Genomic DNA, 24,991 nt, shown 5'->3' with positions numbered 1-24,991 from the left:
GGGGCTAAGACAGTGAGACCCTGTCTCTAAATAAAATACAAAATAGGGCTGGGGATATGGCTCAGTGGTTGAGTGCCCTGAGTTCAATCCCCAATACCCACCCCTCAAAATGGGGATCACACAACTCCTACCTCACGCAGTTCTTGGGAAAATCAAATGAGGCCACAGCAGTAACATGCCAAGCCAACTCGCCAGCACATGATACTCAATACACACCAAGTTCATAGTCACATACATCTTGGAGGGTAGTACTACCATCAGTGCATAAAGGCACTGTGGTCAGAGTAATCCCTGAAAATCCCCTAAATTACCCACAGAGTCTGCAAATACCATATTATCCATGGGCCACTGGACTCAGGCACTCCCCAAGCCTAACATATTGCCAAGTTCTCACCTGCACACCTGAAGCAGCCAGCTTTGTGTTCAGGGCCAGGTTGGGCAGAAAGGGATCTTTTGAGCACTCCCAGCAGGTGCCCAGGCAGTACAGGTTTTTGGAAGATAGAGGTCTTTAGCTCCCTGTCCTCAGTCTGGGCTCTTGCTTGTCCAAGGGTTTGGGACCCTCCCATGATGCTTTCAGTTTTGACCTTGAGAGTATACTTAACTAGAGAAAGATCATGTTGCTAGGGCCTCATTTCAGTCTCCATGCTGCCTGGTTTGAACTCTTCTTACATTAGGGCCCAGAATAAAACCTGGGACGAAGGCAGTCTGTTTTCCCTTCTGAGCCAAACTTTCTCCTTATGGCAGGCACCTAAGGCAAGGTCCCTGCTCCTGGTCAAAGAACTTCCTGTCCCAGCTGCCCTTGGTTCATTCCTTCTGGGAAGCAAGAGTTCCACCATATCCACCTCCCACCACCACCACCTACAAGCGACACAGGAAACAAGCCCAGGTCACAGGGCTTGGAGGTGCACCACAATATGGGCACTTATCCAACTGACCCAGTGCAGGGCTGACGTCCATTCCTCCCTCCCCTGCACGAAGATCACACTGGGACACTGGGTCGTCCCCCACACTCTTTATTTGTTGATTCAGTAGCTCCCCTCCTCTTCAGATGAGGTGGTCCCTGCTGCCTCTGACATGCACGTAACATGGGGGGGTGTCTCTCAGACTGCAGACCCCACAGCAAGGGGATGTGGTCCCAGTCACACAAGGACCAAAACAGCAACTAGGGGTTGGAGTCTTGGGGGAGAGTCCCAAGTTCAGGAAGATGGTTAGAAATGGCCTTCAAGGGGTAGAGGAGCTCAGAAGTCCAAGACGGGGCTCGGGTAAGGGTGGCCCCTAGGGAGTGCTCCAAAGTTGTCAAGGCCACACTGTCTGGAAGAGCTGCAGGGTGATCACTCCACCAAGTCCCTCTCCAACCTTGGTACCCCTGCCCTCACCAACACCCACGCCCACCTGGGGGGCATCTCAGGCAGGGGTTGTCCCCTCTGAGGCTCCCTTCCAATAGGCCCATCTTTCTGGTTTCACCAGGTGACCCTGGTCCCAGGTCATGTTACCACTCGGCTTTGTCCCTCCAGCCCAAGGGGGTAGGAACTGCTTCCTGCTCTTGTTCACTGCTGGGCCACCTCACGGTCCCACCTGTTCTCGGCCGCTGCTCTCGGCAGCACCACCAGTTCCCACTACTCGATTCCTTCTGCTGAAACACTCTTGCTGGTTTCTGTATGCCCACCTGGACCTGACCGAAGTTGATGTCAAATGCATCTCAAATTAAAACTTGGGCTTGTGTGTGGTACTGGGGAGTGAGCCCAGAGCCCTGTGGTTAGAAAAGTGTCGCCACTGGACTATATCTTCATCCCTGAATCCTGGACCCTTTATCTTCTCCACAAGCCCCATTTTCCCCATCTTAACAAAGGAACCCACTCTCCTCCTGTGGTTCAGGCTAGAGTTAGGGTCACCCAGAACGTGCTCCCTTCCTACCCTGACCTCCACACCACTGCAACCTTTCTACACTTATCTTACACTTGGCCCCGACTCTCGCCACCACTGCCACCACCCTGATCCACTCACCGCCATCCCTTCTCCCCCTGCTCGAATCCATTCTCCACACCTCAGCTAAACAACTGCTTCAACAGTCATGGATCCTGTCACCCTCCCAAACCCTCCAACAGCTTTCCATTACCCTGAGAATAAAACCAAAAACCTACCTGGGACCAGAACATCCAACCTGTCCTTAATTTCATCTCTTCACACTTGATCTGGGTCATAATGGCCAGTTTTCTAGGCCTTCCAATAAAACAAGCTGATCCCCACCTCCTGGCCTTTTTTATTTTTGCCTCTGTCTGAAAGATGTTTCCTGAAGGTCTTCCCATGGCCACATCCTGTGCTTCTCAGCCTAGCTTCTCTGAATGCACAATCGACTACACCAGTCCCACACTGCCATAGCCTGCTGAGTCCTCACAGCACTTGTCCCTCTTTGGAACCACCCTGCTGTGTGTGTGTATGTGTGATTGTCTCCCTTCACTAGAACCCAACAGATAAGGTCAAGGAATCCTCTCATTTCCTGCTTTGCTCTGTGCCTACAGCAGTGCCTGGCACAAAGTAGGTACTCAATAAATAGTTGCTGAATGCAGAACAAAGGAGACCCTGGGGGAAGGGGAGGGAACCAGTGGTCTCTCAGGAGACAGTGTCCAAGGGTTCCCAGTCCAGGGTGGTCCCATCAAGTGACTCGGTTGCTGTGGCTGAGGACCCTTGGCAGGTCAGAGGGACATGCTGGTGAGGTTGTCCTGGCTCAACAGTCCCTTCCGGCCTGCGCCAGCTCCGTGCCCACTGCCCCCAGCACCCCCGCCACCCCCACAGTACTCATGCAGCCTATGCCGCAGCGTGACAAGGGCTGACCCTAGGCAGGCACCATTGGGCGCGTGGGGCCCACCAGGCAGCTGGAGTAGCAGTGTGGCCACACCAGCCATGCCATCTTCTGTGGGCTCCAGGGTGATGGGTCCAGCTCGCAGGCCAGCGGTGGTGGCAGGGATGGCTGGTGGGCAGCAGCCTCCTCCCATGGGTCCCCAGGGGCCACCAGTCCCTGTCAGCAACAGGGGTGCCAGGAAGGGCTCAGAGCGGCGAAAGGCAGGTGGAGGGAGCCCAGGTGGCTTCCAGGCAGGGGCTGGGGCAGTAGGATCTGGTGGGAAGCAGACGGTGACTTTGGCAAAGGGGCGGCTGGCCATCTTGGTCATCTCCTGCAAGTGCCGGCGCTGCTCCTGTCGCTGGTCCAGGGCCTGCTTGGCTTTCCAGAGGAGCACACAAAGTGACAGGAAGAGGAAGAAGCAGGAGAAGAACACAGAGAAGAAGACAAACAGATCGATGTGGGCCTGGTCCTGCCGGAAGAAGAGCAGGCCTTGTGAGTCAGCTGAGCCATTGGTGCCTGGCCCACTTGGGTCTCCCACACCCAGCAGCAGCAGGTAGAAGCGGCTTGACTTGAGAGCATGGTGTTCATGTGGGTAGGTGATGACCAGCCGGTCCCGCACACTGCGCACCACCAATACTGCCGATGGCTCTGTCACTGTCACGTATGTAATCAGGCCCCGTGGCCACACCTCCCGAACCCGTGGCTCTGCTGGGGGGCCCGACCCACTCCCAACCCCTGGTCCACTTGCATCTCCGGCCCCCCGCGGCCCTCCATCAGCAGGAGGCGGGGGTGGGGGTGGAGGCGGTGGGGGCTGGATATGCACAGTGTGGACGCCGGTGTCAGGGGCCACACGGACCACAAAGGTGTCATAAGAGGTGGAGACGTAGAGGTCCACAGCACCAAAGGTCACATCCAGCGTCAGGCGAATGTCCACGTTGGTGAACTTGGGCTGCACGCCAAAGAGTACAGTGCGCCCAGGGCCCAGAGCCCGGCGCTTGGGCTCATGGAAGCAGTTGGTCTGGGAGGTGGGGTCCAGGCAGCACTCCTGCTCCACCGAGATGAGACGGTAGCACTGCTGGCCGCCCAGAGGGCTCCCGTGGAAAGACTCCCGGCATTTGGCACACTGTGGGAAGGACACAGGGGAAGGTGGGCATCAGGACTGAGCATGGTACAGGGCTGGCCCCCAAGCAGGACAGAAACATTGCACCTGTTGTCAGCAGCCACAGCCTTATGTCCCCACCAGTGCCCCAGCCACTGTCATGTGAGACTCTAGAATGTTCCAGCCATAGTGCGAACACGGCTAGAACCTGACTCTCCAGCACTGCTGTCCCTGGTGTCACCCGCAGTGGCTCCAGCACTCTGAGGCTCAGCGGTGCAGAGCTGTGTTGGGGTCTAACTCCTCACTAGCTGTGTCCTCTAGACCAGTGCCCTAACCTCTCTGAGCTTGAGTCTTCCTCTATATGTAGACAGGAGCCAACGCTTGCTCAGGAGACTTCTTTTTATTTCCCTTCAGTGTGAGAGATTGAACCCAGGGGTGCTCTACCATGGAGCTGCATCCTCAGCTCTTTTTATCCTTATTTTTGAGACAGGGTCTCACAAGTTGCCAGACTGGCCTTGGACTTGCAATCCTGCCTTGGCCTCCCAAATCTCTGGGATTATAGGCATGTGCCACCACACCCAGCTCAGGGGACTTCTGATATCGTACACACAGCACCTGGCACAGGGTTGTCCATCTTAACTGCCCACATAGGTGCTTCTGGACTGTTAGATACATTTCAACCGTAGGATCTTTGCACAGGCTGATCCTCTGTCTAGATGGCTTATTCTCATATGTCTACTCATGTGACACACTCACATTGGCTGCAAGTGCCACTATCTACCATTTCTTCCTCATTCACTGTATCTACCATTTCTACTACCTAACAAGCCCTACCCCAGCTTCTGCCTAGTTTTTCTCCTTCCCACTCACCACTGTGTACACACAATGTGTGACTTACTCATCTGCTAACTCCTGACTTCTCTGTGAGAATGTAAACTCTGTAAGGACAGAACCTTTTGTTTGTGCTGTTCTCCACTGGGTCCCCAGTGCCTCCCACAGTGCTTGGTATATAGTAGGTGCTCAATAAATATTTGTTGACTGGATGAATGATCACTATTATGATTCCTCAGCTTTGTGGAAACCATTCAAGTCCGTCCAGGCTCCAAATACTATCATCTGCCTGAGCTGGGGCAGAACACTGAATGTCTCTGAGCCTATTTTCCTCTTAAGTCTGTACTTCACCAAGGCCCCTGCACAGCCTTGACAAGCCTTCCACCTCTGAGCTGTTGCCACTGTCTCTGCAGCGCAGGGCCCAGCTCAGCAGCAGGCACTCGCCACATATTACTACCGCTGATTGTTACAACTGAAAAAACCTGCCACTTCAGAGCAGGCAATGGAGCTGCTACAGCAAGAGGTGTGGACTAATCTCTGGGACTGTCAAGTAAAGGGCAAAGAGCCTTCTGGTCGGACACCAAGAAAGCAAAAATTCTGGTCCAGGATGGAAATGCTGGAGGTTTAAGGCTTGGAAACAGGCACCTTGGGTGGAGTTGTAATTCTGCAGATTGGGTGTTCCTGTAGGTGGGAGGAGGAGATTGAGGTGAGCAAGAGATTTCTCTTCCCTGGAGAAAGAAGGTGGGTGGTGGAGCTGTGCTCCAAAGAGGGAGCATGAGTTGTCCTCCTTGGGGGAGGTAAGCCTGTGGCCTGGCAGCCAGGTGCTCCAGGAGCCTCCTCTCTGCAGAAGAAAAGGGAAATGGACTCAAGGGGGTTTGGGTCTGGGTATTAGAATGGCTAGGAGATCCTCTGTTAGCCCCAGGCCACTGGGTGGGAGCAGCCACGTGAGGAAAACCTGCCTGAGAAAGAGGCCGACGCTGAGCAAAGCAGAGTCCAGACACAAGGAGACTCCTGAGGCCACTGTGTGAAACGTGAATGTGGCCATTCCTGAAGGCAGAACCCAGACCTCAATTTTTTTAATCTTCTTTCTCAAAACAACCCTCACCCTGCACAATTCAAAGGACCACCCTCTACCCCACCCCATCTGTCATTAACTCAGTAATTTGTAGACTGAACACAGCCAAGACCCACTTCTGTCTTTTACCAAATCTCAGCTTATACACTATCTCGAAGGGGACATTTTAGGAGAACGCCATTGGCAAAGGCCAATGCTTTCTAACCACGTGTTCCATGAGCCCAAGTTTTACATTTGATTATTGATAAGAAAAAAAAAACACCTCAAAATGTGGTTAAATCAGTAACAGTAAACCTTGTGAACTCCCCATTGGGAGCTTTTACTTAATCCCTCAGGGGGAGAGAATACAATGTCAAAGAAAACTAAATTTTGCCAACCTGTTGACCATTCTAAGTGAAGAAGCATTCCACAAGCACATATCCAAGGGCTACATGCCAGGTCCCTGCCTGAGAAGCCATGAGGGAAGAGTGTTTCAAAACTGATTCCCAAATATTACTATAACAAATGTACAAAGTGCAATAGGAAGTGGCAAAACAAGAAATTTGGGGGAAATCTGGAATAATTGGGAAGAGTTTCACAGAGACGGTGTTTATGCTGCATCTCAAAGTGGGAGTTGCCAAAAAGACAAGATGGGAGAGGGTGCATTCTTTTTTTTGTAGGGGAGGGAGGATGGTACCAGGGATTGGGTCCCAGGGGCACTCAACCACTGAGCCACATCCACAGTCCTATTTTGCATTTTATTTAAAGTCAGGGTCTTACTGAGTTGCTCAGCAGCCTCGCTTTTGCTGAGGCTGGTTTTGAACTCGCGATCCTTCTGCCCCAGCTCGAGAGCCGCTGGGATTACAGACGTGCGCCACCACACCCAACGAGAGAGAGGGTTCATTCTGAGCAGTGGCAATGAGGCAAAGCAAGGAGCCATGAAAGGGCCTGGGCTGTTCGTGAAAACAGGGAAAGCACAGTGAGGTCAGAGAGTAGGACGTCTACTTGGGAACAAGGAACATGAGGTTCAGAAGTGCCCAGCACACCACGAACTTCGCATTCTCCCCTGTGGGCAGTGGTAGACCCAGACGTCAGTTTTGAGATTCAATACATTTTCTTTTCTCCTTAAATTACCATGAGATGGGTTTTCCATTACCTGCAACCTCTGAATTATGACTATATAAAGGAGATAGTTTCTGCACCAGTCTGGGAAATCCCAGAGGCCTGTCTGGGTCCTCAGATCACTGCCCAGGGCCTGAAACTGACTCAGAAACAATTTATTAAGCTGATCTTGATCCAAAGACCACAGGTTCAGAACCATGTGTCAGTTCTGCCCAGGACTGGTACCTCATCCCACCTCTGACCCTTTGCAGATATGGACTTGGCCCATAACTTGCCTCTCCAGCCTCACCTGGTACTTGTAGCAGTCTCGGCGATCACTGGGGGAGCTGCCCTGGCACGTGCCAGTCTCTGTGTTGTTCTGGCATGGGCAGCCCGTCCCGTCCTGCTCGTTACAGGTGTCTGCATGGCCATTGCACTGGCATCTGAGGATGGAGAAGAGAATGGGGGTTATGGAGCTCCCATGACCTCTGAGGTTCACAGAGGTCAAGCCAAGGCCGCAGAGTCATTAAATGGCAGTCAGGGTTGGAACCTAGGTTGGACTGACTCCAGCTCCCTGAGCATTTGGAAGGAAAACATGGAATGGGAAGGTCATTTGGGGACCTTTCCCCTCAGCAACCCTCTCTCCTTGCTCCCCCATCTTGTCTCCATCCGGGCTGCTCTGCAGCTCTGGCTTCTAAGGGAGGGGGCCTCTCGTCTGAGCTCAGCTCATTTTCCCAACCCTGCCCTGGCCTAGAGCCCCCTGGGGACTTTATCTTCTTCTGACTGAGAGCAGAAGACTGGAGCAGCTGGGGGGTCCAGAATGATTCCTAGGGCAAAGGCAAGGCCCCAACCCCCTTCCTCTCACTTGGTGCATTTGCCATCCAGGAGGAAGTAGCCGTGGAGGCAGCTCTCGCATTTGTCCCCATAGCTGTTATTCTGGCAGTTCACACACACAGCTTCGTCTTCACTAGGACCCTCTGTCACCCAGTTTTCAATCTGGAAAAGCACAGGGTGATTACAAATGGAGCAGCCCCCTCCTCCCTGGGATCCAGGTGTCCAGGCTCCATCCCCCTCTTCCTCTAGGACCCTGGAGTCCAGGCCACCTGCTCCCACATCCCTCAGACCCAGACTCTCACCTCCTCTGGATCCAGGGAGTACTTTTCTGGCTCCCTCCTGGCCATTTCAAGCTCCTTCCTGGAGACGCAGACGTGGCTATTACCACGGCAGAAGGCATGGCAGGGCCGGCAGGTGCCGCCCCCCACGGCTGAGCCCACGAACAGCGGGAGGCACTGCTCACAGTGGCTGCCCTGGAAACCCAGGATAGAGTGAGTGCAGAAGGCTGCAGAATCACAGGGCGGGGGACACGCAGCCTTGGCACTTGGTATGTACGGTCCCAGCCTGTCCGCCACTTTGCCCCTGCCTTCACGGGCTCACTTCCAGCCCTGTGTCCTGAGCGCCACATGCTCACCCTCCCTGGCCCAGTCTCCCCACTGTCCACGACAACAGTGTCCCCAAAGTTTTCTCACATCTCCCTGGGACAGGACTCTGCCACTGCTTCCCCATGAGTGGCTTATCAGGGCTCAGAATGAGGCTCAAAATGCCTAAGTTCAAGGGCTGGGGTGTAGCTCAGTTGCAGGGTGACTGCCTAGCATGCAGGTGGCCCTGGGTTCTAGCCCTAGCATTTGGGGGGCGGGGGGAGCCTGAGCACAGGCTAAAAGCAAGCAAAGGCCTGGGTCCCAAGGTCAGGCGGCCCTGGGTGCCCACCTTGGTGTGGTTGCGGCAGAGCAGGCAGTGGTCGCGGGCCCCCACGCCCGCGCACTCACTGTGGCGGTTGCAGCGACACTCTGTGGAGCAGTTGCGGCCAACAAAGCCGAAGTGGCAGCGGCAGTGGTCAGGCTCCACGCAGGAGCCATTCACACAACCCTGGGCGCACACGGGGCGGCACAGGCCTGTCACACTGCAGGGGTCAGGGCAAAGGTCAGGGCAGGTGGCCCTGGCGGGGGCCTGTCTCCTAACACCATGGCCTGGCCCTTCCAAGCTGCCTATCTTCTTTCCACCTGATTGCTCAGCCCCCGTCTATTCCACCACTTGCCCTCTGGGGTCCACCCACCACCTCCTCCAGGAGCTAGCCCACAATCCTCTCTCTTCTTGGGCCCCTGTGACATTCATCCATCCCTGGTCTCCCTCACCATCCTGTCCCACCCCAGCCAAGCTCACCACTCTCCTCCTCCCTGGATCAATACCACTACCTCCCGCCTCGGGCTGCTCATCCTTCCTGTCTGGCTAAGCTCTGGACTTCTTCCCTCACTGCTCCCACGGGGTCTCCCCCCAGTCTGGCCAGCCCATTCCTCCTACCCACATCCCACAGGGCCTAAAGCCTCACTTGTCCATGGTGTAGCCCGTCTTGCAGCTGCACTCATAGCCGTGGGGCTGATCATGGCAATTCTGGGTCTCATTGCAGTCATGGTGCCCATTTGCACACTCATCCTCAGGGGGGCAGGACAGGAAGGCCCAGGATGCCGCAGGACGCCCACATGTCAGCCCTGGCCCCAGGAATACAAGGCTTAGCCTGGGGAACCTCTACACCACCCGCTCCCAGCCACCCAGGTCATTGTCCCTGCTTCCTCTGAGCTCCATTTCTGAGATGAACCCCAGTGTCCCCATGTTCTCTGCCCCAGACCCAAACCGGCCTTCTTGCCTGGCTCCCATACCCTTCTCACCATCACGGGGGCCGCTGAGTCCACCCTCCATGCAGCGGCCGCCCCCATCCTGGCCCCCCCAGGCACACCAGCCACAATGAGGGCGCCGCAGACAAAGGGCACACTGGGTTGCCTGCGCACAGCCCAGGGAGCAGCTCTCGGGGCCCCGGAGCAGCCGCCCGCAGCCTCCAGCCATACATCTCAGGGGCAGGTAGGAAGGGCTCAGACACTGTTCAGGAAGGAGACATGGGGATGGGGAGAGAGAGGCAGAGAAAGAAAATCAAACACTGTGGCGCTCTCCCAGGACAGCACCTCTTCTCTGAGTTTCCCCCCTCCCTGGCCACAGTCAGCCCAGGACATTAGCTGGGCCATCACGTGTTCTCACTCAAGCCTTTGTAACTAGACATCAGGACTGGAAGTGGGGCCGGGAGGTCAGAGGAAGTGGGAGATCACATAGACTTGGGCTGGGGGAACATTTGGGGCTGGAGGACGTCTGGATGAGCAGAAAACACACCAAATGAACAGGACACAGAAGGCAGTAGCCAGAGAGATGGAGACGAGACCTCGTATCCCAAAGACAGGAGAGGCAGAGGGAGAGGCAGTTTTCCAGGCTCCATTCCCAGCCCCTCATGAGGAGGGGGCAGCGTGGACCTTATATCCCATGTCCTAAAGGTACCACTGTCTTGGGGCAGCAAGTTCCTCTTCCCTACCCAGCTCAGGTGCTTCTGTTCCTGGTAGCTCTGAAGGAAACCACCCAGGATCAAACAGAAGAGGGTCAGAAGCAGGGCCATGAACCACAGTTGCTTAGAACAAATGTGGTCCTGGCTGCAAGGCAAAAAGGTCCTCCCCTCCCAGCTGGGAGGCCGAGTCCTGGATGAGGGGCCCGGCAGCGATTCAGAAGCCTTCACTCTGTGTGGGGACCCAGACAGTGTGCACAGTGAGGTTTAGACCCTTGGGAACTTCCTGGGTTTATACACTTTTTATTTACTGCACAGACCCTAAGTGAAGTAGACGAGGGAAGACATTTATCCCGTCTGGCTGCCTGAAAGCACTTAAGAAAAAGCAAAAGCAGCCTTGCAATCCTGAAATAGAAAACCTGGCTGCCGTGGTCAGAGCTCTGAGCGCACTGAGGGTTGGGCCTGCCAGGAGCCGCGTCTTGCGGAACTGCCAGAGGCAGACTCTCTGCCAAGGAGTCTAATACTGCCATGCCTAAGGCATGTAATAAATCCTGCGTGTTCTTTTTCTTGTTAAAAAAAAAAAAAAATCTCAAAAATATTCTCTACCAGGCTGGGCTTCCAGATCTAAATTTAGTGCGTGCACTGGCAGATGGTGGGGCAATCCAGGAGCAGGCAATGAGAGTCCTGGGTCCTGAAAAGCACTTCAGAACTTCCCGCTGTGACCTTCCTAGCGGCGAACAATAAGGCCCAACAACCTACCCTGCATTTCCTGTGTTCCTAGAAAGAATAGGTGAACAGTAAGTTCCAGAGACAATCCCAGCTTGCCTGTTGACATACACCATGGATTAGCAAAGTGCAAGGTGCTCGATAATGAAGTTATTGAAGGGGGGGAGGGAAGGAGGGAGGAGGGAAGGAGCCAGGCCAGGGAGGAGAGCACTCAGCTGCCTGCCATGGGTGAGGTTAAAGCCATTACAGAGAACAATGCAAATAGTTCGAATCTGGCAGTCTCTGAACAAATCATAACAGGTTTAGAGCCCACAGCTATTGACCTATGTGGGGATATTTGACCTATGTGGGGGATGTTCTTTAAAGATCTGAGCCAACATCTTAAAGCTAGGAGATTTCATAGAAATCATATCAGACAAAAGTCCCCTTGTATTCACACACAGCATCAACCTTGTGCTGCCTGGCTCGTGGACAGGCTGTCCCTCCAATTCACAGGCCCCACACATCCTCCTGCCTCCTGCCTGGAGCTTCCTCATCTCCTGAGCTGCCTGGGCTGTTCAGGCATCTAAGCCTAGCGGGTATGGAGGAACTGGGAGGGGCTGGGGGAGCTGTGTGAGACAGCAGATGCTCAGGTGTTGCCTTCTGGTCCCAAAAATCCCCACAAAGACAAATTATAGAAATCTCAAGAATATTTGGGGAGGCCTTGTACTGCCAGGACCTCAGGTTTGAAGGCAAAGGGCCTCTGTTTGCAGCAGACCAACACCAGAGGGTCCTCTGACCTTCTGCCACACTGATAGTCCTCTGAGGAACCCTCACGGGTATCCTCTGGGAGTATCTGACATGGAGGTAAAGAATCCTCCTAGTGGGTAGAACTCAGGACAGTAGATCAGTCCTCCCACCAGTGCTCATTACACCAGCAGCAGTAACTAGCTATGACTCCTTACTGGATGGCAGGTACTGTTCTGTGCTCTAAGTAAATTCTCCTACTTAACTGATATGACCTCCTTATGGAATAAGCTGTCGATAATGATTCCCATTTCCCATTACTCACTGAGATTTAAGAGAGGACAAGTCACTCAATCAAAGTCAAACAGCTGGAAAGTGACAAGGTTGGATTTAAACCCAGGCCCAGCTGAGCTTGGACCCTGAGCTTGGAACCTTAGCCCGTGATCACAAGACAAATGAGCCAAGATGCCACTTGCAGGCATCTAGCCATAGATGCCTGAGGTCCTACACACCCTGACCTCCTGGGCTGGAACAGGTTGGATATTACTGTCACCTCTCAAAATGGAAGTTCTAATGGTAAGTGTCCCATTTTCCCTGCTCTGCTGTCCAAGGTGAGAGGGTGGTGGCTGAGGTGATCACCAGCTCGTGGGCTGTGGCCAACGAGGAGGCAGGACTCTATTGGGTCTTGCACAATCAAGGTGTGAATGAGGAACAGATGTTAGGGGGAATCAGAGACTCATTTCCTACTAGAGATGATGGTGGAAGGTGAATCTGTCTTGTCCCCCACTGGGGTGGAGTAGGAGGCAAACACCTTTGTACCTGAGACAGCTAAATCACACTTGGTGAAGGCATCTTTGGAATGAACTTTCTGGAAGCTGAGAGGATGTGCTGGGCAATCAAGGGACAGGCTTTCCTGGACACATGGTGCTTGCTTTGCCCACACCAATCACCCCTCCAACCCAAGAATACAGACTAGCTCTCACCTGCCCTGCCCCATTGGAACCACATGCTCCCGGCCCTCCCCAGCCATGTCTCAGTGGACCACAGCTGGACACCTGCCTCACAAGCTGGGTCAGAGTTTCCCCTTGAAAATGTAAGCAAACTCATCATGAGAGGGCCCTATGAGAAAGTATATAGACTGAGGCCCTGTTTGTTGATGATGAAGCTGAAGGAAATCGAAGGACACAGATGTATGGAGAATCACTGAGACCACAGGCAGTGTGGCCCAAGAGCCAGAGAGCAGCAATACTTCTTGTTCTACTGAACACCCCACCTCCTTATTACGAAAGCAGCTGGGGGGCAGCATTTCTTGCAACCAGAAGCTCCCAATGTAGACAGATGGAGCAGGAAAGCAGAAAAGGGAGGTTGAGGGGGCATGAAACGACAGTTATAGAAAGAAAGCGGAGAGGAGACCATGAATGAGCAATGGAGAGACACAGGGGCTGGGGAGTCCAGGAAGGAGGCACAGAAAACAGCAGAGAATGTGTAAGAGGGAAGGAGGTGGTGTGAGGAGGAAGAAGGCATGGCGGGGCTACAGCCAGGGAGATGGAAGGAGGAGGACAGGGGAGAAAGAAAACCCACTGAGGGCAGAGAGGCAAGGGGTAGTACCTGTTGGAGGCTGCTGCTCCAGACACAGTGCTGCCAGCCCCCGTCGGCACCCTTGGAGTCCAGGCACGAGGTGCAGTTGGGCAGGAGGTGACAGGGGGTGGGGCAGGGCAGTGGGGGTGATGATTCCACGGGCATTGGAGACACATTGAGCAGAGAGTGGCTGAAGCATGTCCAGTCATAGGTGGGCTGCACTGAGAGGATGCGGCGTGTCTCCCCTGGGTAGAGGACACAGATTAGAACTCAGTCTGGCCCCCAGCCCTCCTGCCTCAGGGCCAGGGGTCCAGGCCCAGGCTTCCTCCCTCAGACCTGGGAGTGCAGGCCCCCAAGCCCTCAGGCTCACCTGTCCTCTTGAACTGCCGTGTCCACATGCACTTGCCCTCCCTGGTGCACTGCTCACAGTCAGCAGCCCCACACGCCGCCTCTGAGCAGTTTCCGGCCCAGAAGACCTCTCGCTGGTTGATGCGACAGTCATTCTCTGAGGTGCAGGACCCATTGCGCCCAATGCAGGCACCCTCGGGGCAGTTGGTACACCACTTACAGCGGGGGGCTGATGCCTGGAGGAGGAGGCAGGCTTGGTGGGGTCTGCAGGGCTCTCAGTTCCCCTTCTGACAGTCTTTCCCATCCAATCACTGCTGAAGGGCTCAGTGGTTCCCGAGACCCTGGACAGCTGGCCACAGATCTCCACCTCCTGCCCCTCTACCTGCCACTCCTTGCTATTCCCTGCACAAGCCACTCACCTCTCCATCTCCAGGCTGTAGGGTGCGGGGATGGCGGGCCAGGCACTCACTGCAGGTCCGGAGTCGTCGACATTCCTCTGGGGATCGAGGCATTGGGGAGCAGGGGGCACCTCCACAGCCTAACCTGGAGGTCATGAGGTGTGGCTCACATACTCAGCCAGGCCCATCCTTCGGCTTCTTGGATGTGGTCCTACTGTTCCCCCATACCGTATCCTGAGATGGACCCTGCACAGGCCTCCCGATCCTTGTCCTCCCCACCACTTGTGACAGATGGTATCACTTTCACCTGTCACCCTGGCCAGCAATATCAGAAAATACCCCACGCCCTCCTGCCCCTTCAGCCACTGAGCCCTCTGCTTCCTGAATTTTTTTCTCTGACCATCTCCTCTCCCCTTCCCTACAGGCCCTTGCCCAATTCAGGGCTCTTCCTCTCCCCACAGCCAGCACCTGAGTCCCCTTGCTGCCTCTCTTCATTACTCCACCTCTCACAACAGCTCCAGGGATCTCCCTGCCCAGGCCTGACCTCCCCTTCCTGTTCAAACCCTCCATGGCTCCCCGCTGCCCACAGTGCAGATCCACAATCCCTTCCCCTAAATCCTTGGAGGCGCATAGGTTTTAGAATTTTCCAGGTTTTAAAAAATCAGTGGGTGCTCCCACTATTACACACACAGGTGCTTCTCCCACCCCCAATAATCAAACCCATTAATATTCCTGCAGTTAATGTAATGATACACTTCTTGGGACAAACAAAGCCCACAAATAGCTTTGAGTCAGTTCAGGATAATCCAGCAGCCAAATGAGTGAGCTGGAGCGAATTTATGAACCCCTGGGCCTGCAGAAATGTTTGGATCCCAAACTTCAGGTAAGGGACTGTGGAGCTGGACAGAGCCCAGTGCCTCAGTCAGGCAGTGGAAGCCCTTTCTGGGATGACCCCACTCACCCTGTCAGTCTCACTCTCCCTCAGGTCAGATTATCTCCCAAACATGCCACACAGAGCCCGCTTTTAGACTTTGCTGCTCTAAACTGTTATCCTTCATTTAGGCTCAATTCAGAACCAGCTCCTCCAGAATGAGACCCGAGCCCACAAACAAGGCTCCCGGCTGGAGCTGGCTCAGGCTGCCCCACCAGTGATGATTCACCCACTTTCCCACATGAAAGCCAGTACCCTGAACCACATCAATATTCTCCTGAGGTCCCCTCCCAGCCCATGGTGCAGTTACCCTCAACAGGAACCACTACTACCTACAATGGGCTCTTGGTCACTGTGGTTACCTATGGGCCTGGTCCCCGGAAAGGCAGGCCCCATGACACCAAGAGCAGGCTCCAGTCTGGTTACAAGCTTCGGGTGAGGGCAGCAGGCGACAGGGGTCAGGGGGCAGGGCCAGTGCCAGTAGGCGGCCCAGGGCCACTCCACCAAATCCCCCAGAGATGTACAGGCGGCTCCCAACTGCTGCCACCGCGTGGGCCACAGACTCCTCCATTGGGGGTCCCACAGAGGCTGGGCCTGAGGAAAGATAGGGTGTTCAAAGAGACCACCCAAGAGGTCAGTCAAGGAGGGACACCCAGAGAAGGAAAAGGCAGGGAGGGTCAAAGGAGAAAGGCAGTGAAGCGACAGACAAGGACAAACAGACAGCAAGAGAGAGGAAGAGAAAGGCCGACCAAACAGAAAAAGGCCGCCAGGGAGGACAAGGGCAGAGGAAAATGTTTGGGAACCGCGCGGGAGGTGGTGGCTGAGCAACACTGCAATGGCTCTAAATGCCAAGGAGTTGATCATTTTTATTGACCTATTTTTGTGGTGCTAGGAATTGAACCCTGGGCCTTGCACATATTAGGCGAGCACTCTCCCACTGAGCTACCCCTCCAGTCCTATCTGGAGTTTTATGTTACACAGATTTCACCTCAGTTTTTTGTGGGCTGGTTGGTTTTGTGTGGTACTGAATTGAATGCAGGGAACTTTACCACTGAGCTACCTTCCCAGCTCTTTTTAGTTTTTGCTTCGAAAGCAGGTCTCACTGAATTGCCCAGGCTGCAATCAACCTTGCAATCCTCTCACCTCAGCCTCCTGAGCAGCCAGGATTGTAGGTGTGCGCCACCACGCCTAGCAGGGTTTTTTTTTTTGTTGTTTGTTTGTTTTCTTTTTTTAATTCTCAAAAGAGAGAGAGAGAGAGAGAATAGTAGGAAGGGTAGATTAAGAGAAAAAGTGCATTAGGGTCAGAAAAAGAAGCAAAAAGGAAAGGAGACAGGCCCAGAAGCACACACAGTCACTCCCTCTGCTAAGTGAAATACAAGGGCTGGGGTGCTGCTGGGGGTAGAGCACTTGGCTAGCATGAGTGAGGCCTGGGCTTGATTTCCAGCATGGCAAAGAAAAGAGAAAAAAGGGCAAGATATAAGCCCACTTCTAGGGGCTGGGGTTGTGGCTCAGTGGTAGAGCGCTCGCCTAGCATGCATGAGGCACTGGGTTCAATCCTCACACCACATAAATGTAAAATAAAGATATTGTGTCCACCTAAAACTAAAAAATAAATGGTTAAAAAAAAAAAAAAAGCCCACTTCTAACCCATAAACAGCAAAGCCTGGGAGGAAACTCCCCGCATCCAACAGGGGTTCTCTCTAAAGAGTAGGATTCTGGGTGTTTTTTCCCTTCCTGTTTTATAAATTATATACAATGAATATTATTACTTTTACAGTCACAATAAAAAGTAAATTTTCTAAGGGAAAAAAAAGAGAGCATCCCCATGGTCTTTAGATTATATGGGGGGTGGGTGCTTTGCTGGTGAGTCCCAGGAAATCAGATTGACTTCTAATGAGTGGGGGGTCCCAGGACAGGGACAAGCCTCCTCCAGGGTGTTCCCCACTCTCCCAGGGAGATCAAAGGGGACTTACGGGTGAGGTCGGGCAGAAGCCAGGCATTGCAGTTGACCTGGTAGAGCAGGACATCGCTGCTGAACTCATCAGGGTCTGAGCGCCCACCGAGGACCACCATAGTGTCCCCTAGCAGAGCTGAAGCATGGAAAAGTCGGGGACGGGGCTATTGGGGAAACACACAGTAGGGATGGCCTGTCAGAGCCCTGTCCCTTGTTCCATGTGCTCCATCCCCCCACCTGCCACCCCTGAATTTCCCTTCCTACCCCCCACCAGCTCCCCCAGTCATCCCCAGGGACTTGGCTCAGACCCCCTAAGATGAACAACAACATTCCTGCCACTGGAGGGCCTGAGGCTCCCTGGAGTGCCTTCTTTTGCCTCTCCCTGCCCTGAGGGACTTAGAAACTGCACAAGCCATTGTTCCTACCAGCACAGAAGGTTCCTTATTCTCCCACACCCACCTCCTTGACCTGGTAAGGCAGGAAGAACTAGGGGTCCCAGTTCTACTTTTTATAGCCTGGAGGCCCAGGAAGAGGAAGGGACCTGCCAGGGCCACACAGAAAGTCAGGGCAGAGAAAGGGCAGAACCCATGCCTCTGACCTCCTGGAGAGGATTCTTTCCTCCAAATCAGGGATGGAAAAAGAGGAGATCTAAGGATGTTACGGTTCAGTGTAGGGGACTGGAAAGGAAGGGAGGCTGGAATTGAGGAGGAAGCCAGTCCCTGGGCACCTCCTTCCCCATAGTCATCTATCTGGACCATTTTTCCTGACCTTTGCCCCCTGAGAAGGGGCCAGCAGGCTCCAGGTGTGGTCAGGACAGTGCAGGGAGTAGAGCTCTGGGGAAGGGGCTGCCAGTTCCACGTGGAAGCGGAAGCCCCCAAACACATACAGGGAGTCGGTGGCCTCATGGTAGACCGCAGAATGACCATAGAGACCTGGAGGGGGGCAGAATGGCCACAGAGATGGCAGAGAAAGGCTGACCAGCAATGCCCCCCCACCTCCTGGGCTCCCTTTCTGGTGACCACACCACTACCCCACCACACCCTGAAGCCAGAGACCAAGGAATCCTTCTCAACCCCTACCTCTCCTTGGGTTCTAAAGGACAATAGCGACATGGAGAAAGGGAAGAGAGAAAGCAACAGTTGGGTGATTATGAACAGCTCATAGGAGGGAGACAGGGTGACAGAACGTCCAGGGGACAATGATAAAAGCATGTAAAAGCATGATAGGGAAAGGACAGCCCCTGAGGGACAGTGATCTTAGAACCTGGGGATGGGGGGAGAGAATGGCCACAATGGGCAGGAGGTGGGCAGGTCATCATGAAGTGGGGGAGAGTTAAACAGAAACTGAACATCACCAGAGATGGTTTCCTGAGATTCTGGATGAGGTTAGGGTCCGGGAAGGGAAATAACAAGGGTACAGTGGGCAGCAACCAGAGTATGGGAGCGGACAGCCTACGCAAAGCCCAGCCCCAGCCCCACCTGTTGGAGGTGTCCCGCTTTGGGGTCCAGACACCCAGGTGCCAGTCGCCAGCTGGTACTCAAGCAACTGCTGGTTGAAACCGTTTTCAGGGGAGTAACCGCCTACCAGGATCAGAGACAGGCCTCGGCGGGCAGTAAGAGTATGACCAGCAACGGCTGGCAACTCCACGGTCTGAGGGGCCTGAGGGATAAAGGGTCAAGGTCATCAAGGGGGCCAGAAGTTGGAGTTACATTGTGGATAGAAACAAGACTCAGTCCCACAGTCCCTTCCCTCTGAACTGCTAAGGAGGGAGTGAGCTCCTGGGGCTGGTCAGACCTTGACCTTCTAAGAAAACAGAGCCCTGGCAGGTGTGCAGCAGACTCTGGTCAGTTCTGCCCACTCTTCATCCACTTCTCCAGGCCCAAGCAGCCTGGTGTGCCTGTGGGAAGCCCCTGCTTCTCTTCTCGGGTGAGCCTGTGTTCCAGCCTCATAAGCCAAAGCATCACAAGCCTGTGGCCAGAGATTGGCTTGCGACTACAATGTAACCCAAGACAGCAAGTGCAGTTCAGCTTGGGGACTCCTGCTGAAACTCTGGGAGATGGCTTCCTTTGGTGGAAAGCTTACAAGAGCTGCTGTGGCCCTCTTTGCCTGGGGGATGGAGACAGGTGCTCACCTTCTCCTGCCGCCACTGTAGGGTGGTGAGATTAAGGACCCAGAAGTCTCGGGTGACACCCCCAGCTGTGAGTCCCCCAAGAAGGTACATAGCACCACGCCCAGCAGGCACATAGGCAGCTGCGTGGAAGGAGCGGGGTGTTGGGCCTGGGCCTCCATCCTCAGCTCCAGCCAGCATCTGTGTCCACCGTCGCTCACTCACCGAGTACCTGGGGCCAAGATGCAGAACAGCAGCCTCGCTGTACAATCAACCCAGCAACCCTAAGAGTGACCCTACCTGGCAGATGCCCCAGCCTCCCTTGGGGTGATCTTTATAACAGTTACCTTATCATCTCCTGGGGAGCACCACCCAAAGGGTATTCCAGTCCTAGGTGAGCTGCCTGTGATGAGTGTCCCAGAATCTTTTGAGTGTCCCTCACCTTAGAGGTTTTCTATATTCCTTTGAGGTGACTCTTGGATGACAGACATCTCAGCAATCCCTAGGGTAACCTTCTCTTATTTCAGGTATCCCACCTCCTCAGCACAGTCCTCACCTGTACAGGTTTCCCAGAAGCCCCTGGGGCAAGCCCAGGCCCCCAAACATCCACAAGGTGGCATCAGGTCCCTCCACCATAGTGTGTCCCAGGCGGTGTAGGAAACGGCTAGCAGTGTCCTGGAGGTGGGGGCAGAGGTATCAGGGGTCAGGCTAAGGTCAGAACAGTGTCAGGCATGGGTGGACAGTCTGAAGTGGCCAGGAAAGCAGGTTGGAAAAATGATCCACAAGACAGATTGTGTGGCATTTCCTCAGAGAGGTGGTACCCAGAACTCACAGCTGAGAGGCGGCTGTCCATGAGGGTCTCCCAGACCAGCTGCCCGCCATCCAGCTTCGTGGCACAGTCGGGGCCCCCGAAGCCCTCAGCACAGATGCACACACCCAGGCTCTGGAGACAGCAAAAGGCGGCTCAGGGGAGTCCTGGTCACCACCCGTCCCACTTGGCTGACCCTGTCCCACCTGTACCTGGTTACAAATCCCGGCCCCAGTGTGGGCATTGCAGTTTTCAGGACACAGAGCCATGCGGCAGTGTGGGCCAGCCCAGCCCTGGGGACACCGGCAGAGCCCAGCACCTGCAGCCCCATCCTGGGGCACACACTCCTGGGGGACAGGGCAACTCCCTGGGCCCCCTGACCCACAACGGGCAGAGCCCACTGAGGCATTGAAGCCCCAGGACGAGGAGCCATTGGCTTCCCAGTGCAGCACAAGCAGCCCTGTGGAGAGAGAGGACGTGTTCTGGACACTGCTCCACCCCCAGGCATGGAGAAAACCCAGAGCACCCAGGCAGGGAGGTACCCTGGTCATGTACAGTCACTGCCGTGGTTTACGGTCTCTCTGTACGCCCGTCCCTTGACCAACCCATCAAGTTCCATCCACCTTAAAACCTAAATCTCAGGTGAAGGGTGTAGCTCAGTGGTACAGCGTGTGTTCAGCACGCACAAGGCAGTGGATTCAATCCCAGGCACCAAAAAAATAAAAATTAAAAATAAAAATAAAACCTAAATCTCTCATATTAACCTACTTCTTGCCACCTTCTCAGCGGCTGTCCAAGACAACATCGCATCTCATCTGGACATCAGTGCCATCTCCCCACTGTCTTCCTGCTTGCCCTACACTCTGCTCTCCCAGCAGCCCATGCAATTCTTTTTTTTTTTAATATATATATTTTTTAGTTGTAGATGGACACAATATCTTCATTTTATTTATTTTTATGTGGTGCTGAGGATCAACCCAGTGCCTTATGCATGCAAGGCAAGCGCTCTACCACTGAGCCACAACCCCAGCCCCCCATGCAATTCTTAAAAACAAGAATTTTGACCCCATCACAGGCAAGTTCTAAACCTTCTACAGCTCCCACTACTCTTAGGTAAGACTTATAAAGATTAGCAGGTTTGCCATAAGTAGGAAACAGAAATTAATTACAAGATATGATATGTAAAATACACCTCAATAAAGTTGTATTTTTTAAGAGATTCCTTCTGGAGCCTAAGGCCCTGCAGAACCCTGACCTCAGGACCTCCCACTTTCTCATCCAGTATGCCCTAGCGTCAGCCTGGCCCACCATCCTGCTCTCGGGGACTTGGCATCTGCTACTCCTCCACCTGGAGAAGGTGCTCCCACCATGCCTCCAGCTTCCCACCTCCAGCCAAACTCACCCCACACAAAAGTCCTCCCTAGCTCCAGCCCCAGCCAGGCCAGTGCCACTCCTTTTCCCAGCCTCAGGAGAGAGTTACTATGCTAAGTCTAATGCTGTGTTTGGGCACCCCCTTGCCTCCCCAGGTTCTTGAAGGCAGTGCCTATGTCCCTGTTCTCGGCTACACCGTGTAGAGCTCAGGTGAGCTCAGTGTGGGTGTTCTGGAAATATCTGCTGGGCACAATGAAATCCTCTCATTTCTATGGGCGTCACTGGGGAAGCCTGGGGTTCATTTCCATCAGGTCAAGTAGATCTCTCTCTTGGCCTCCAGCACCAGCCTCTGACTCACAAGAAGGAAGAAAGCATTTCCAAACTCTGGCTCTTTAATTGCCTGAGGCAACCAATCCTCTCCAGCGCATCCCCATCCATTCAGCAATTTCTCAACCTCTCAGTCCTAGGTGGTTCTTTGTCATAGAGGCTGTCCTAACAGCCCCATCTCTGCTTTCCACCCACTAGATGCCTATAGCACCCCTAATCATGACTGTCAAAATATCTGTAGAAGCTGGAACTGGTGGTATATGCTATAATCCTGGCAACTGGGGAGGCTGAGGAAGGAGGATTGCAAGTTGGAGGCCAGCCTTGGCAACTTAGTGAGACCCTGTCAAAACGAAAAATAAAAACTAAAAATAAAAAGGACTGGAGATGTAGCTTAGTGATAAAGTATCCCTGTACTAAAACATACCTACCTAAATGTTATGATATATTCCCTGGGCAACAAAAATCACCCCTAGGACTGGTTGTAGCTCAGTGGTAGAGCACTTGCCTAGCATGTGCAAGGCACTGGGTTCAAATCTCAGCACTGCATATAAATAAAGGTCCACTGACAACTTAAAAAAAAAAAAATCACCCCTTTTGAGAATCACTAGGCTAAGGAGATGCTCAGCCACATTCTCTGTGTCCCAAAGACACACATGCCCTGCTCAGCCCCTCTCTCCAGAGCCAGCACAGCCTGCAAAATCCTCTCTATTTTCCACTGAAAAAATTGGGGCCCAGAAATGGAGAGGAACTGCGCCACCCTCCAGGCAAGGGACTGTGTCACCCACAAAGTCAGCAACAGTCCCTGGGCTGAACCTGGATCCTCAGCCCAATCAGATCACAAATGCAGGAGCAAAGGATACAAAGCCCAGCACAAAGAGACCCTACTTCCCCAGCCCCCATACCAGACAGGGCCTGCACAGTGAGGGGCCTGTCCCGCCGCTGGCCGCAGAAGGCAGCTATGAGGCTACGGTCCGACTGGACAACACCAGTGTCCAGGAAGCGTGGGAATCCATCAAAGGCCAGGACGTAGCTCAGCTGGAGGGGTGTAGAGTCAAGGGTTAGAGGAACATGAGGTGAAGAAAAAGTGCACTTGGGTCTAGGAGGAGGAAGGCCTCAGGACAGGAGGGCAATCTGAGACTGACAGGGGCTGTCTGAACATTCAGGGCAAATGTCAAACTGCAGCATGGAGACCACCGCTCCCAATGCCATTTCAAAGCAGACATGGCTAGCTGACTGGCCACTCCTGCCTTGAGCCTCTTTCTCAATACATAGCTCCCGGCAGCCACCACCAAACAATCAGAATTGGTACACAGGTTTAATAATTACCATCCCTGGTCTAGGGAAGGGGAGTCTGAGGATCTGGAGGATGGGGGAAAGGATTTCAGGAAACATGAAGAGAACTGGGAAATGGGAAGACCTGTAGGCTTAGGAAGAGGGGCTGGGCAGTCTAAGGAACAGCTTGGGATTTGAAGTCTGGGCAGGGCAGGGGTCGGGGCAGGGCATGGTTCTGGCTTGAACCCTAGTCCCTTCGGTACTCACCGTGCAAGGGGTGCTGCTGTCAGGGGAGAAGGTAAGGGTGAGTGGGGGACACAGGGTCCCTGGGGCACAGGGCTGTAGCACCTCAGTGGCTGAGACAACCCACACACAATAGGACAGGCCAGGCCCGGCCCTTGCAGCCCCACCACCTGGAGGCAGCAGTCCCCCAAACCGGCGGGAACCCAGAGCCACTGAGGACACGTTGGTGAGGAGAGCTCGTCCCCCACATTCCCGGAAGCAGGAGCCACCAGCCCTGGGGAAGAGGAGAGCCAGAATCAGACCAGTCCTGCCCCGGCCCACTGTGTCCCTAAGCCCACCCTACTCAAAGTCTGCTGGCCCCTGGCTCACCGGGGGTCCCCGTAGTAGCCTGGTGAGCAAAGCTGGCAGTGGGCTCCCTCTGTGTGGTCCTGGCAGAAGCAGAGCCCGCTGAGGTTGTCACAGTGGCCACGGCGTGGGTCCCCATGACCATTGCACTGGCAGGGCCGACAGCCTCCTGAGCCTGTGGCATTGCCAAAGCTGCCAGGACGGCACCGTTCACAGTGCTCCCCCCACGTCCAGTCTGTGAAGACCGCAGCAGACGGGACACAAAGTCAGGGATAAGGACAGAAATGGGCCCAGACTAACTGGCTCAGAGGATTACTGATCCCACCCGCCTCACATCAAAGGAATGAAACCAAGGCCCCTGACTGGGAGAGAAATAGCAAGTCCCAAAAGGGGGACTGAGCCCAACCAGAAAGACAGTGGCACTGAAGACTGTTTGGGTCAGGAGCAGGTAAATGGGCAGAGGGACCCAGAAATGCATGCAGGGAGACCAAAGCCCACTCACAGAAGACAAAGTTGGAACCCCCCAAACCCATCCCAGGGTCTTTGGATAAGGGCTGCTCACCCTGGCACTCATCACAGAAGCCAGGCCCCCGTTTGCGGCAGTGACTATGGAAATTGCAGCCACAATCTCGGGAGCAGCGAGGGGCAGGGGGCCCTGGGGCAGGCGTGGGTGGGGGCAAGTCAGATGTCCAGCCCAGGTCACATACACAGGTGAAGTCTGGGGGTCCACTGCATACACCATGGCCACAGTCCTCTAAGCACCTGGGACCACATGGGAATGAGCAGGCCCAGGACTCCCAAAGCATCCCCCTCATCCCACCCACCAGAACACTATCACAAATGGCTGCCAGTTTCCACTGTCCTGAGTGACCCAGTCTCCACAGTAACTTCATTACACGTGGTGAGGCTTGTCTCCATAGTAACCACATATCAGCACTGTAAAAACTCCCTTTCAACTGGGTCCTCCTCCATCTCCACAGCAACGCTAAAGGTTATAGCCCATTGTCTATGAGTGTCCTGTTTCCATAGTAACTAGGGTTACCTTGGGAACCCTGCCACTTAAAAGAGGTCCTAGTCTACAGGGTAAAACCCCCAGGCTAACTAGAGATACTAGAATCACAGGAGGGAGCCCAGCACCAGGATGGCTTCCTCCACCTCCCAGCCCCAGTCCTGAAGCGATATCTCCATAGCAACCCATGCCTCACTCACGTGCGGTTGCAGTGTGTGATGCCATCACCCTGGTAGCCACGCTGGCAGTGACACTCATAGCTGAGGGGTGTGTTTAAGCAGGTTGCCCGCGGGTGACACCGTGCCAGGCCCAGGCGACATTCATCCACATCTGGACAGCGGGCATAAGCCCAGCGGGCAGGGAGAGCCACAGGCAGCCCCAGGCCCTCCCCCACCCACAGGGAGCAGTTACCCCCACCCAAGGGCCCGGAGAAGTCCCCCTGTAGGCACCTGTGGGGAGAGAGATTGAAGGAGAGAAGAACATAGAGACAGGGCCCAGAGACAGGGGAAAAGGAAAAGGTGACAGGGAGAGAGAAGAGACAGACACAG

At 54.3% G+C, this 24,991-nt stretch overlaps 1 protein-coding gene across 7 annotated transcripts in view; it reads right to left on the bottom strand.

The window, feature by feature from the left end:
• Positions 1-997: 997 nt before the first annotated feature.
• The window catches only part of Megf8 (multiple EGF like domains 8), a 40,324-nt gene continuing 16,330 nt past the window's right edge, over positions 998-24,991 (bottom strand). For 4 of the 7 annotated variants that reach the window (XM_048790823.1, XM_048790825.1, XM_048790824.1 and 1 more), the window contains 23 exons: positions 24,644-24,892; positions 23,997-24,196; positions 23,459-23,669; positions 23,114-23,363; positions 22,477-22,609; positions 20,089-20,336; positions 19,901-20,011; positions 19,625-19,743; positions 19,093-19,300; positions 18,440-18,620; positions 17,730-17,893; positions 16,981-17,125; positions 15,370-15,601; positions 14,098-14,221; positions 13,701-13,914; positions 13,361-13,575; positions 9,636-9,852; positions 9,308-9,467; positions 8,689-8,881; positions 8,061-8,231; positions 7,790-7,920; positions 7,235-7,367; positions 998-3,962 (listed from right to left, as the gene is read on the bottom strand). In XM_048790823.1, coding sequence (XP_048646780.1) covers positions 2,694-3,962; positions 7,235-7,367; positions 7,790-7,920; positions 8,061-8,231; positions 8,689-8,881; positions 9,308-9,467; positions 9,636-9,852; positions 13,361-13,575; positions 13,701-13,914; positions 14,098-14,221; positions 15,370-15,601; positions 16,981-17,125; positions 17,730-17,893; positions 18,440-18,620; positions 19,093-19,300; positions 19,625-19,743; positions 19,901-20,011; positions 20,089-20,336; positions 22,477-22,609; positions 23,114-23,363; positions 23,459-23,669; positions 23,997-24,196; positions 24,644-24,892 — 5,278 coding nt within the window. In that variant the 3' untranslated portion in view covers positions 998-2,693. Of the gene's footprint in view, positions 3,963-5,265; positions 5,611-6,596; positions 6,777-7,234; positions 7,368-7,789; positions 7,921-8,060; positions 8,232-8,688; positions 8,882-9,307; positions 9,468-9,635; positions 9,853-13,360; positions 13,576-13,700; positions 13,915-14,097; positions 14,222-15,369; positions 15,602-16,980; positions 17,126-17,729; positions 17,894-18,439; positions 18,621-19,092; positions 19,301-19,624; positions 19,744-19,900; positions 20,012-20,088; positions 20,337-22,476; positions 22,610-23,113; positions 23,364-23,458; positions 23,670-23,996; positions 24,197-24,643; positions 24,893-24,991 lie in introns of those variants that run through there. The other 3 variants (XM_015496796.2, XM_048790826.1, XM_048790827.1) reach the window with 3 other exon arrangements.

The sequence above is a fragment of the Marmota marmota genome, unplaced genomic scaffold, assembly GCF_001458135.2.
Source record: "Marmota marmota marmota unplaced genomic scaffold, marMar, whole genome shotgun sequence".
Classification (NCBI taxonomy): domain Eukaryota; kingdom Metazoa; phylum Chordata; class Mammalia; order Rodentia; family Sciuridae; genus Marmota; species Marmota marmota.
Note: the sequence above shows the minus strand (reverse complement) of the source record. Positions and strands in the feature narration are given on the sequence as shown.